At 42.5% G+C, this 11,894-nt stretch overlaps 1 protein-coding gene across 1 annotated transcript in view; it reads right to left on the reverse strand.

Annotated features, from left to right (window-relative positions):
- Cd86 (CD86 molecule) overlaps positions 1–1,881 on the reverse strand; it is a 63,368-nt gene extending 61,487 nt beyond the window's left edge. Inside the window, exon 1 of the mRNA XM_048454199.2 lies at positions 1,724–1,881. Coding sequence (XP_048310156.1) covers positions 1,724–1,737 — 14 coding nt within the window. The 5' untranslated portion in view covers positions 1,738–1,881. The remainder of the gene's footprint in view (positions 1–1,723) is intronic.
- Positions 1,882–11,894: the final 10,013 nt, after the last annotated feature.

Genomic DNA, 11,894 nt, shown 5'->3' on the forward strand with positions numbered 1-11,894 from the left:
TCCTATGGTTTTTCTCATTATAAAAATGGCATGAACAATTTTTATGTTATCAAACTTTCATTGACATATTTTAATGCATCCTAAAAGATGGACCATTTTATTAGACAACATATAACTTAAAGGATAGCTAGTGTATTTCTGCAGGTTATTAGCCAGGAGTACATAGCCATCGGGGCAATAGAGATATATAGCCCTCTCTCCTTAGTAGCACAGGGAATTCTTGTTTGTTTTAAATTGAACATCTGCCACCTTGACAGAGAAAAATGATAATTTACTCTTATGATTTACATGAGTTTTATTTCTGCTAAGATTCAACACTATTTGTTGCTATTTATTGCTCATAACTGGGTTGGGGCATTAAAAAAAAAAAGAACAACTTAAACAAGACCCATATAGACAACGGCCTGTGATCGCATTGACATCGGCAGGCAGGACCAGCACGATTCAGTAGGAGCACGTTTACAGTTCCGTGAAAACTCGAAATTCTGAAATTTTTTCACATATACTTGAAATTTAAAAATTTTTTTTCCTAGAGAGGAAAATAAGTTTTACTTGGGAAATAGTCTTTAATCTTCTGAAACAAAAGCAGGAAAGGCCCTTCTCAAACCAGTAAATGCTGGGGTACCTGGGAGGACATCAAAACTCTGTAACAATAAAGGGTAGCAAATGATGGTGATTCCAGCTGCCTGAGCAAGAGAAGGAAAGGCATGGCTCCCTCCAGGAAGCCCATGTCCTGGGAACCTGCCACAGCAAAGCAGGCAAGCCGGATTCTACTTCTGTCCTCAGGAGCTCTGTAGCCTTGAGAGAGTCCTCTCCCTTTCCTCAACTCAGCTGTTAATGGACATACTAATACTGTCTGTCTGGACACCATTGTGAAGCATGGCATTAGTACAATGACGCTAGTGAAGAACACAGCACATCAGGCGTTCCCTGGGTAACTGCATCACTCCCAGTCGCCCGTGTCTTGGGTTTTTTGGTTGTTTTTTTTTTTTGATTTTGCTTTTCTTGTACTTTGTCACCCCCAAGAATCTTCATAAACACCAAAATCTTGGCCGTTCACGTCTCCAATAAAAAAAGAGGGGTAGTAATTTGCATACCCCCACATACTTTAAATGATCTCTAGATTACATACAATGCCTATACCATGTAAATGAGCTACAGCAGGAGCCCTGTGCCCACTCAGTATAAGCACAGATGTAGGCCATCTACATTTCTTTCTTCAATGGAAAGATGCCCACAGTTGGCCCCTGAGTCCATGGATGTGGAACCCACGCATTCACAGAACTGCCTGTGCCCTTCCTCTGAATTTTCTTTGACCTTTCTCCTCTTGCCTGGTCTTAGTCTCTATTTGACCAAACAACTCTGATGTACAAAAAAAAAAAAAGAAGAAGAAGAAGAAAAGAAAAAAGAAAAGAAATCTGCCTCTAATTTCTCACCACACCGCTTATGCAAACATTTAACCCCCCACCCCACATTGTTTTTTGTAGAAACAGAGTCATTGTAGGAAAAAGAAAAAAACAGGAACGTTTCCCAGCTACTCTTTTCAATAAATCGCCCTCTCGCTTTCTTGGGGCTCCACTTTGGGCCACCCTTGGGCATCGCTCATGAGAGCTTGTGGCAGCTGGCAGGAAGGACAGAAATGAGAGCATGGTCTCTAGTCTCAGCCTCCCGCTGTGATCATAATCCAGAAGCCACAGCACAAAGAGTAGAAGCCATCGCTCACCATCTGGGATCCATCTTGGGGCGTCTGAAAGTTCTGGCACAAGCCCACCGCAAGTCCGGTTGTTGGAGTCTGTGGCTGTCCCAAGGAGTCGCTCTTAGGCGCTTGCTCGCTCCTCTGCCTTCCTCAGCAGTGACTGTGTACTCCGTTGACTTTTACTTAAGAGTTCTTCCTCTTTTCTTACACTTGAGGAAGATATTTTAACCCTTTCCTTGCTCTGTATATTATTTGATTTGGATCTAAATCTTGAATTTTTAAAAACAATTCAGTGCCTTGGGTTCCAGACACGATGTTCAAGTGAAACTCAGAAGCCCAAGACACTGAAATCCATAGGCTACAGAAAAAAGAAAAAAGCAGGAACTACATAAGATAAAGTTTTCTTGTCTGAATGAAAAAAGGCACTGTCTGGAAACTCGAACTCAATGTGCTAAAGCAACCAAAACAAAATTTATGAAGTGGGTTTTTTTTAAATGGGTGCTATTTTTTTTTCTGTTTTTATTTATTCTTCTTTCATACAGTACATCCTGACCTCAGCCTCCCCTCCCTGCACACCTCTCAGCGCCCCCCCCCCCCATCTCCAGTTTCCCTTCACAAAAGAGCTGGCCTCCCAGGGATTTTTTACTGAACATGACAGCAACAAAGTTACAATAAGACTAGACACAAAGCCTCACATCAAGGCTGGACAAGGCAACCCAATCCGAGGAAAAGGCTCACAAGAGCAGGCAAAAGAGTCAGAGACAACCCCGCCTACCTCTGTTAGGGGTCCCACAAAACCCCCAAGCTAAGCAGTCACAAGATATATTCAGAGGAGCTGGTGCAGACCCATGCAGGCCCCATGACTGCCATTTCAGTCTCTGTGAGTCCCTTTGAGCGGTGCTTGCTTGATTCTGTAGGCCATGTTCTCCTGGTGTCTTCCGGGTGTCCTTGACCCCACCGGCTCCTACAATCCTCCCCCCCCCCCCCCCCCCCGATTCCTTCCACAGGGTTCCCTGAGCTCCTTTGGGTGTGCGTCTCTGAATCTGCTCCCATCGGCTACCAGAGGAACTCTCTCTGATGGCAGCTGGACAAGGCATCAATCTACGAATATATCAGAATATCACTAGGTATTAACTCTTTGCTTTTTTTTTTTTTTTGTCAGCCATGTTTGGTTCTACCCTAGGTCTCTGAGTTTCTGGTTCCTAAGTGTCGAGCATGGGCTCCCTCCCACGGCTTAGGCCTCAAGTTAGACAAGCCATTGATTGGCCACTTCCGCAAGCTCTGAACTACTGTTGCCCCCAGTACATCTTTCAGGCAGGCAGATGTGGAGTGAAGGGTTTGTGGCTGGGTTGGTATCCCAGTCCTACCACTGGGAACCTTGCCTGGTTACTGGAGATGGTGGGCTCAGGCTCCCTATTCTCCACTACTAGGAACCCTCACTAGAGTCACCCTCATCGGTCCCAGGCAGTTCCCATTGCACTAGGCCTCCACATCACCCCATGAGTGCCCCCCATTCCAGTTGTCTCTCCCTGTTCTCCTCTCCTCCATCTCTCCCTCCTCCACCTGATTCCTCCTGTTCCCATCCCTACCGCATCCCCAGTCACCACCCAAATCTCCCCTTCCTCTTCCCAGGAAGGTCCATGTGTCCCTCTTAGAACTTCCTGTTTTTTTGGTTTTTTTTTTTTTTTTAGCATTTATGGGTCTGTGGATCGTAGCATGATTGTCATTTACTTAACAGCTAATATCCACTTACGAGTGAGTACATACCATGTTTCTCTTTCTGGGTTTGGTTGCCTCACTCAGGATAACTCTTTTTCTATTTCCATCCATTTGTGTGTAAATTTCATGATGTCATTTTTTATAGCAGCCACATAATACTCCATTGAGTAAATGTACCACATTTTCTCTACCCATTCTTTGCTTGAAGGACATCTAGGTTACTTCCAATTTCTAGCTATTATAAAAAAAAAACCTTCTATGATTATAGTCAAGCAAGTGTCCTTGTGGTAGGAAGGAGGTCTTTAGGGTGTATGTCCAAGAGTGGCATAGTTGGGTCTTGAGATAGCTTGATCCCCAATTTTCTGAGGAACCGCCATATTGATTTTCATAGTGACTGTACAAGTTTGCACTTCCACCAGCAATGGAGCAGTGTCCCCTTGCTCTACATCCTCAAGAGCATGAACTGTCACTTGTGTTATTGCTCTTAGTCATTCTGACAGGTGTAAGATAAAATCATTTAAGTATTTCTCACCCATTTGAGATTCCTCTGTTGAGAATTTTATGAAGTGGATTCTTACCTAGACAAAGCTGGTCAGTTGGCCATGTGGTCTTTGTCATGGTTCATAGGCAGCAGAGCTCTGTAAGACTTTTGATTGCCTCCCTCCTTGGAAACATTCATAGCACCTCTGGACCCATGACAGCTAGTCCTCAGAGAACAGACGTTCATAATTTAGTTAGGGTCTTCTGAGTCTTGTGTCTGATGTGCGTAATGTTCTCAGCAATAGAGACTTACTTTTATTCAACCTCTGGAAGGCAACAGCAGCAACCTACATTGTTTTGGGATTCCTTGAACTGTTCTGATCCACTAGAAAGGGGTTCCTCTCTCTGTCATTGGGGTTTTTGTTAGGCAGTTTATGGTTCTTGTAGGGTGTATTGTTATTTCAACTGTGTATATGTATACCATGTATACATACTTACATGTATACCATTATGGGTAAATAAAAATAATATTGTTCTTTATTCTATTTCAAATGTATTTCACTATCTTCATAGTTTTAAAAATATTTAAATCTAGATGAAATTATCAAAGTTGAGATAACTTTCCTACATATTTATTTTAAGAAAACAAAATTTTGCTTCTTTATTCCAGTTAACATTGACATGGTGTTTTCAAGATTCATTAAAATAACATAGATGGCTCACTTCAAATATTTTTCTTAGCATTATAGAGTAAATTTACATTAACTATCCCCTTGCCCCCGGCCCCGCTTTAAGACTTAGCACTGGTCAGTTTTGCTTTGGTATCACTCCAGCTTTTTCATCTTAAGGCTTTCAATTTTAATTTAGTTTGTGTGGTTCTCACGATGCAGAAGAGACTGAAAGTAATAGGACTGATATTATAAAGGATATTAGTAGATTTGCTTAGGGGACATTAAGTCACACAAAATAGAATTTAGCTTAAGGAGCACTGTCTCCAAAATACTCCAAAAGTAAATGGTCTTCTAGCTAGGCCTGTTAGAGGCAAGAAAGATTTAAGATGCCATGATGGATTCACCAGTCATTCGAATTCATTCTCATAACAAAGGGAGACATCCCTGACTTACAAACAGCCTTCATGCCCATTTCTCCATCTGAGAACAAGCATCCAACCGGCAACTCCACTGAGCAGCACAGGGTGACAGTTGTCATTAAGTCCTGGACTGCCATAGCCCCAGTTCCCTTTTTGAGAAAAACATATTTTTGCCTGGGAGACAAGATGAGCCTGGGTAACAGCTATTTGAAAAAGAGGAACACTGATGTACTTAAAATGATTCCAGCAATATTTAATATTTTTCCTGTGTAATCTCCCATCTGCCCAAGTAGTTAGTCTTGCAGTTTCTTGTCTTTGTTTAAATTGTTCAAAGTATAAACCAGAGAGGGGCAGCACTGGAAAGAGATTTATGGATGCCAGCACTGTGGAATGCATCCGCCTAAGGTGTATTATGTAAGTTAGTAAAACCTTCTGTTTGAGGTGGTTCCTCTTTGGGCATTAGTCAAACCAGGATCATGCTGTCGTTAATGAGCTTTCTTTTTCCTTACTTTTTCCTGAATGTGTGGGGCCTTAAAAAGAAAAGATAGTATCTCAAGTGGACTGAGGTAGGCCTTGAACTTGCTATGCAGCTGAGAATGACCTTGAACCCCAATCTCTCCATTCCCCCACTTCCAGAATGCTGGCATTCCAGGAATTCATTCCCTCTCCCAGCTTCCCCAAAATGCACCCTTTAAAAATAATTTGGACAGAACACTGGCAACAGTCTTTTTTGCTGTTATTTTCTTACCAGCTTGGTGGTCTATTTCTATCAATTTCACACTTGCCTGGCATTTTCGCTAGGTAAAGAATCCAAAACTCAGAACTATAGATATTTTTTCTGCTGTTTTCTGCCCAGTGGGATTGGATGAAGGACTAGATAGTGTTTGCTTCCCTGAAGTCATCAAGAGGGAAGCTGTGCCTGGTACTGGAAGCCTAGACAACCACATGAGGTTAGTGAGGTCACGGACCTTAGAGGAGAACCTACTTCACTTCATTAAACCGGCACAACTAAAACTGTACTTTAAACACCTATTCTCTCACACAAAGATACGGTCAGTTCTCACACCCCCTCAAAGAAACTTCTCTGCAACAGAGACCATTACAGAAAACCACAGCAGGCCAAAATAGAGAGAACAGGTGAGCATGGGGGTCCAGCCTGAACCGACACACCTGCAACACAACTTGCACATCTATGAACATCACGGAAGAGTGGGCAAAAGGCTGTAAGAGCCAGAGGACTGGGAAAATCTGCCGTGAGAGTGTGCCTCACAGAAATTACGGGGAGCATCTTGCATGATACCTCAGCAATATGGCTGCTTAACCAAGACCTGAAGAAGTATACGAATAGACATGCTGACATGGAAGGGGGTAATCTCACAGAGCTCCACCCATGGACAAAGAACTAAGGGCAACTAAGGAATGCTTAAAGGAGGATTATGTATGTATTGTGTTAGTGTATTAATAGTTGTGATACGACAAGAAGTGTTCCCCATAAACTCATGTATCTGATGCAGGAAACAGGTCACTGGGGACCAACTTTAGGAGTTCATATTCTGGTCCCACTTCCAGTTCACCCCCTCTGTTTCACGCTTGTGGTTGAGTCCATGATATCTCAACTTCCTCCTCCTGCCGCCAGGTTTGCCTTTATGCCTGTGCTCGCTGCCATGACTCGTTGCCTTGATGGATTCTTGTCTCCCTTTGGAACCATAGTCAAAACAAACATTTTTTTCTGTAAGTTGCCTTGGTTATGGTGTCCTATCACAGCAACAGAAAAGTGACTAATACAATAGTATATCAAACAAAAAATACTATGATAAAATTATTCCCCAAATGTTAGGCAGCATATAACTTTTAATATTTAATTAATAATTTTGTATTAATATATATATGAACTTCTAGTATTTGTTTGTCATCCATTGCTACATAAACAGTTATCCTAAACTTAATTACTCAAAACCAGCAATGCTTAGGGATTGATATCCAGAATAAATTCAGCTTTAAAATAGACAAAGAAACAGATACGAAGGTATGTAGAAAGCCAATAAGCCTGTGGAAACTATGTTTCAAAAGTACTAGTCGTCAGGGAAATACAAATCATGACCACAGCAACGTCAGCAAGACGGCAGAATAGGAAACTTCCCTCCGCCCACAAAGATGTCCATTCAAGAAAGGCACGCATGGTCCGGCTCAGATGGCTCAGAAATAAAGGTGATTCCGTGTGGAAGGACAGAAGCAACTCATGAAAGTTGTCTTCTGACTCCACACAGATGCCAAAGCAATGCATCTCTCTCTCTCTCTCTCTCTCTCTCTCTCTCTCTCTCTCTCTCTCTCTCTCACACACACACACACACACACACACACACCACTAACAACAACAATAACAAAAACTACTCTACACGAAAACGTAAAACTGATGTGGGATTTCCCTCTGTATGTTGTGATTACCTTTAATAAATAAAGAAACTGCTTTGGACCTATAGCAGGGCAGAACTTAGGTAGGCAGGGAAGACTAAAGTGAATGCTGGGAGAAATGAGGTGGGGGTCAGAGAGAAGCCATGGAGCCCGCTAGAGACAGACGCTGGGAACTTAGTAAGCCACAGCCATGTGACGATACACAGATTAATAGAAATGGGTTAAATTAATATGTAAGAGTTAGCCCATAAGAAGCTAGAGCTAATGGGACAAGCAGTGATTTAATTATTACAGTTTCTGTATGATTATTTGGGGGCTAAGCGTCTGGGAATAAACTAGTAGCCTCTTTACTACAACTAATGATAAAGCACAGTTTACAGTCCTCTGTGTGAGAAATCTGGAAATCAGTGAAGAGGCTCCTTCACACCAGTGAGCACAAGCCCAGCGACATCAAAGCCAGAGGGAAAATTCACAGCATACTGGCTCAGGAATCTGCACCACACTGTTGGACAAAATTCTGAATATTGGCTAGTCCCTGGCGAGAGACAGAGATGGACCATGTTTGCAAAGCTCTAGTTCTGGAGAAGGGCTACATGAGGAAATTGCCCTGCCCACTGTTACAGGGTGCCCTCAGCATTACCATACACAGGCTGGTATTGCGACACACTTGCCCTCAGGGGGAAGACTGAACCGCACATCTAATGTGCCTATCTTGTGGAGGAGGGGTGCATATGAGGTTTTGGTTTGTCTCCTGTATGCCTTGGTGCACCGACGGGACCTAGCATACTGTAGACACCTGAGGACTCCTGAGAAGATGTTAATGGGTGGGACCCTGCTCCGGCAGACTTGGAGTGCCTCAAGGGCAATGCAGCTTAGTGACACCCCCTCCTTTGGGGAAATAAGCTGGAAACGTGCATTCAATCTTCTGACTTTTTCAAAGTCTGGCTGAGGGACTCCGCATTAATCACTGTTCTAATTGTTTAAACCAAAAGGCGGAGGGGGGTGTACAGACTTCAAGGAAGAGTAATTTATTCTTGACTCATGACCTTGAACAGAACAACATCGAGTGGAAGAATAAATGGGCAAAGTTTTTCATTAAAAGGGACAGAAAACAGTGTAAAGAATGATATAGGGTGAGGCCAGGGCAAGATGCACCCCTAAAATATATGGCCAGTTGTAGCAAAGGAACGCTGCATTCCCACCGCCCGACTAGCTTTATCCGAAATAATTACATGGAAACTGTATCCATTTAAACATTGCTATTAGTTTAGTAGTTTAGTAGTTATAGTAGTTAGTGGGTTATAACTGGCCCATTAGTTATAACCTCTTATTGGCTAGCTCTTACATATTGATTCAACCCATTTCTATTAATGTGTGTTGCCATTTGACTGTGGCTTACCGGGACAAGTCTAACCGGGGTCTATCTCGGAGAGGAGAGCTATGGCGTCTGCCTCATTGCCTTCTTCCCAGCATTCTGTTCTGTCTACTCCACCCACCTAAATTCTGACCTATCAGGCCAAGCAGTTTCTTTATCAATTAGCCAATGAAAGTAACACAACAGACAGATGACCTTCCTCCATCAGCCAGTGACCTACATTCTCCAACTAGGTCACACCTTTTATTTTGCACCCCTTCCCAACAATAACACTATTAGGTCTCGACCCTTAAGAACTCATGACCCTCATGGACCTCATGGACCTCATTCGTGACCCTCATTTCCTTTCTGAAAACACCCTTCCAGACATAATATCATCCAATCAAGTTGGTGGTTAACATTAACCATACGAAACGTGTTTCTGTATAATTCAAGATCAGGCAGTGACTGGGCATCATGTACTCTAGATGACCAAAGCCTGCTAGGAGCCGAAATGCTGTACTATGTCTTATTATTATTGGGCACGTGATGACTTATTATTATTGGGCAGTAGAGACAGAGGGACTGTCTTCCTCAGACTTTTCATCACTGGGGTGAACACATGGAAAGAATGTTTTAAAGGGGAAAAGATTTTTTGGGCTCATTCTCTCGGAGATACCCAGACAAGATTGGCTGGACCACATTTGAGTTGTGAATTAAGGCAGGATGTGGTTACCGCTAAAAACCACAAGACAGAGGGAACGGGAGGCAAGGGGGGGAGGGGAGAGGAAGGGAAGGGAAGGGGAGGGGAGGGGAAGGGGAGGGGAGGGGAGGGGAGAGGGGAAGGAAGGGGTGAGATGCCAGCTTACTAAGAAGGCCTACTTCCTGTAAGAAGACTGTATTTCCTTTTTCTGATACCCTGCCATTATACTATGAATCCAGCAGTGGTCAGAGCCTTCAGAATCCAATCAGTCACAGTCCAAAACCTCATCGGCTGGCAACAAGCCCTCAGGATGGGGGTTCATAGGTGATATTTCATTTCCAAACCTTAATATTTTATCTCTGACCCCAAAGACTCATGCTCACCTCACAATGCGAAAACGTAATGTTTGTCCCTGTAAATCTCCATAAACACATGACTCCATCTTTTCTCGAAATTCCATGTTCAAAGTCTCCCCAAAGATTAAAAACCAACTTTTAGCTGTGATCTTCTGTAAAAATGAAAAGATTACTTATTTCCAACATACAGGGAAAACATGGTCGTTGTAAAGGAAGGGTGAGAAGAGAGCCAGGAATGATGAGAGAGATTTAGCAGGGAGTTGAAGCGCACCTTGAGGGAACTGCCCCCCATAAAGCACACAGCCATTTCCTTTACTTCTTAATTTCTTACTTTCTGCTCTTTACTTTTTCTTTCACTTTCCCCTCCCCTAAAAAGGTTTGAGCTGAAACAAAAGGACAGGGTGCTTCAAAGGCGAGTTAACATTTTCTCTAAAGATGTCTGCCTCCCTTAGCAACCAAACAAATTACCAGTTCCCCAACATTTTATTCCTCACATTTGAGGGGTTCTGGGGTAGAGGTCATTTTTCTGAAATTCCTTCTATCTGACTGGGGTTGGGGGTAGGTGTGCTGCATCTTCCTGACCCAGAAGAATGAAGCTTCAGCCATGTTTTAGGATGGGCAAGAGAAGCCTGCAACACCGCAGCAAGAGTTCCCTTGGCCATTGTTTTTGCTGTAACAGATGTCCTGCTTCTCCGCTAACAGTTTTCTGTCTTAGTTACATTTCTGTATGAACTATATGATAAAACAATTTAAAGGAGGGAAATTTATTTAGGGTCATGGTTTCCAAGGGCCCAACCCATGTTCTCTTGATGCCTTGGAGCTTTGTGGTAGTGGGAATAGGGGTATTCTTCAAGTCATCTCAGCAGAAAACAGGACCAGCAAGGGAGAGGAACCTGGGAAAAGATGGTCCCTCTGCATCCACCCCTTGTGAGCTGCTTCTCCAGCCAGAGTCTGTTCCAGAACTTAAAACCATGAGCAATATTGTAACAGATCCATCTTTATATATTCTTTTCCAAGTATGTTGACATTGAAATTCAAACATTTTCCAACCCCTTTTCATGAGACAGAGTCTTATTTCCCAGTTCAAAGTGTAACTTCTTTTTATTTCTAATTCCTGAGATTGCAGTTCAGCTTGAGGCTTAGCTCCTGTGACATTGGTTTCATTAGCTTGTCTGAGAAGAGAGACCTAAGAGATAGCTAAGTTGCTTGGAAGTCTATCCTCTGCTCACTTCTGTCTTTCTCTTTCACCAATTTAAAATACTTCCTGGTAATGGAATAAAATTTCTCGTTCAGATGGTGGTAGAGGGATTTCTGTTAGTTCACGCTCACGTTGGAGTCTAACTTTGTTGTTGCTGTGGTTAACCCCAGTGAATGATAAGCCTCAGATCTTTCTAGAAATACTTGTACTGGGATAGAGGTTACTTGCCCAAGCTGTTCTCTGAATGTCTGTTTGGCTTTGATTTCTCTGCATATTTTTCTTCTGAGTCCCTACTTTGTAGTGCTCCCCAGAAAAAAAAAAATCCAAAATCCCATATTTCTTTTAGCTGCATCCAGTTCTTTCTTGGCATATTGGGGGTGGTTGCACGATTCAGGTTATTTTCAAAGAACTAATCTTAAGGTTTAGAAACTCGTACTGCTTGATCTAGGCTATTATTGAGGTTGTCAGCTAGACTTTTGTTTTTAAATATGATCTATTGAATTCTTCAGCTCTGAGATTTCAGTCTGGTTCTGTTTTTAATGATCTCGTCTCTGGGCTCAATTTTTAATTCAGATCACAAATTGCCTTCCTAGTGTTGTTGAATTGTCTGTTCCTTTGGACCTGAAGTGTTTCCTTGGATGTCTTACTTGGAATGATTTTCCAGCCCCTTATCAATGTCCTTTTCCTTTTTTCGTTTCCTGGAATTACTGTGTTCCTTTTGAGGCATCCTGCTAACTGCTTTATTATGGTTCTAGTATCAGTAAATAGTGTTTGTTTTGTTCTTTAAAAATAACTGTTTGGACTACTGATCTGTTTTCTCTATGGGTTTTATAGGATGGCCTTCATAGTAAAAAGCTTTTTCCTGAAGATGCCTCTTAGGGTATCA

The sequence above is a fragment of the Myodes glareolus genome, chromosome 2 (genome assembly GCF_982192425.1).
Source record: "Myodes glareolus chromosome 2, mMyoGla1.1, whole genome shotgun sequence".
Classification (NCBI taxonomy): domain Eukaryota; kingdom Metazoa; phylum Chordata; class Mammalia; order Rodentia; family Cricetidae; genus Myodes; species Myodes glareolus.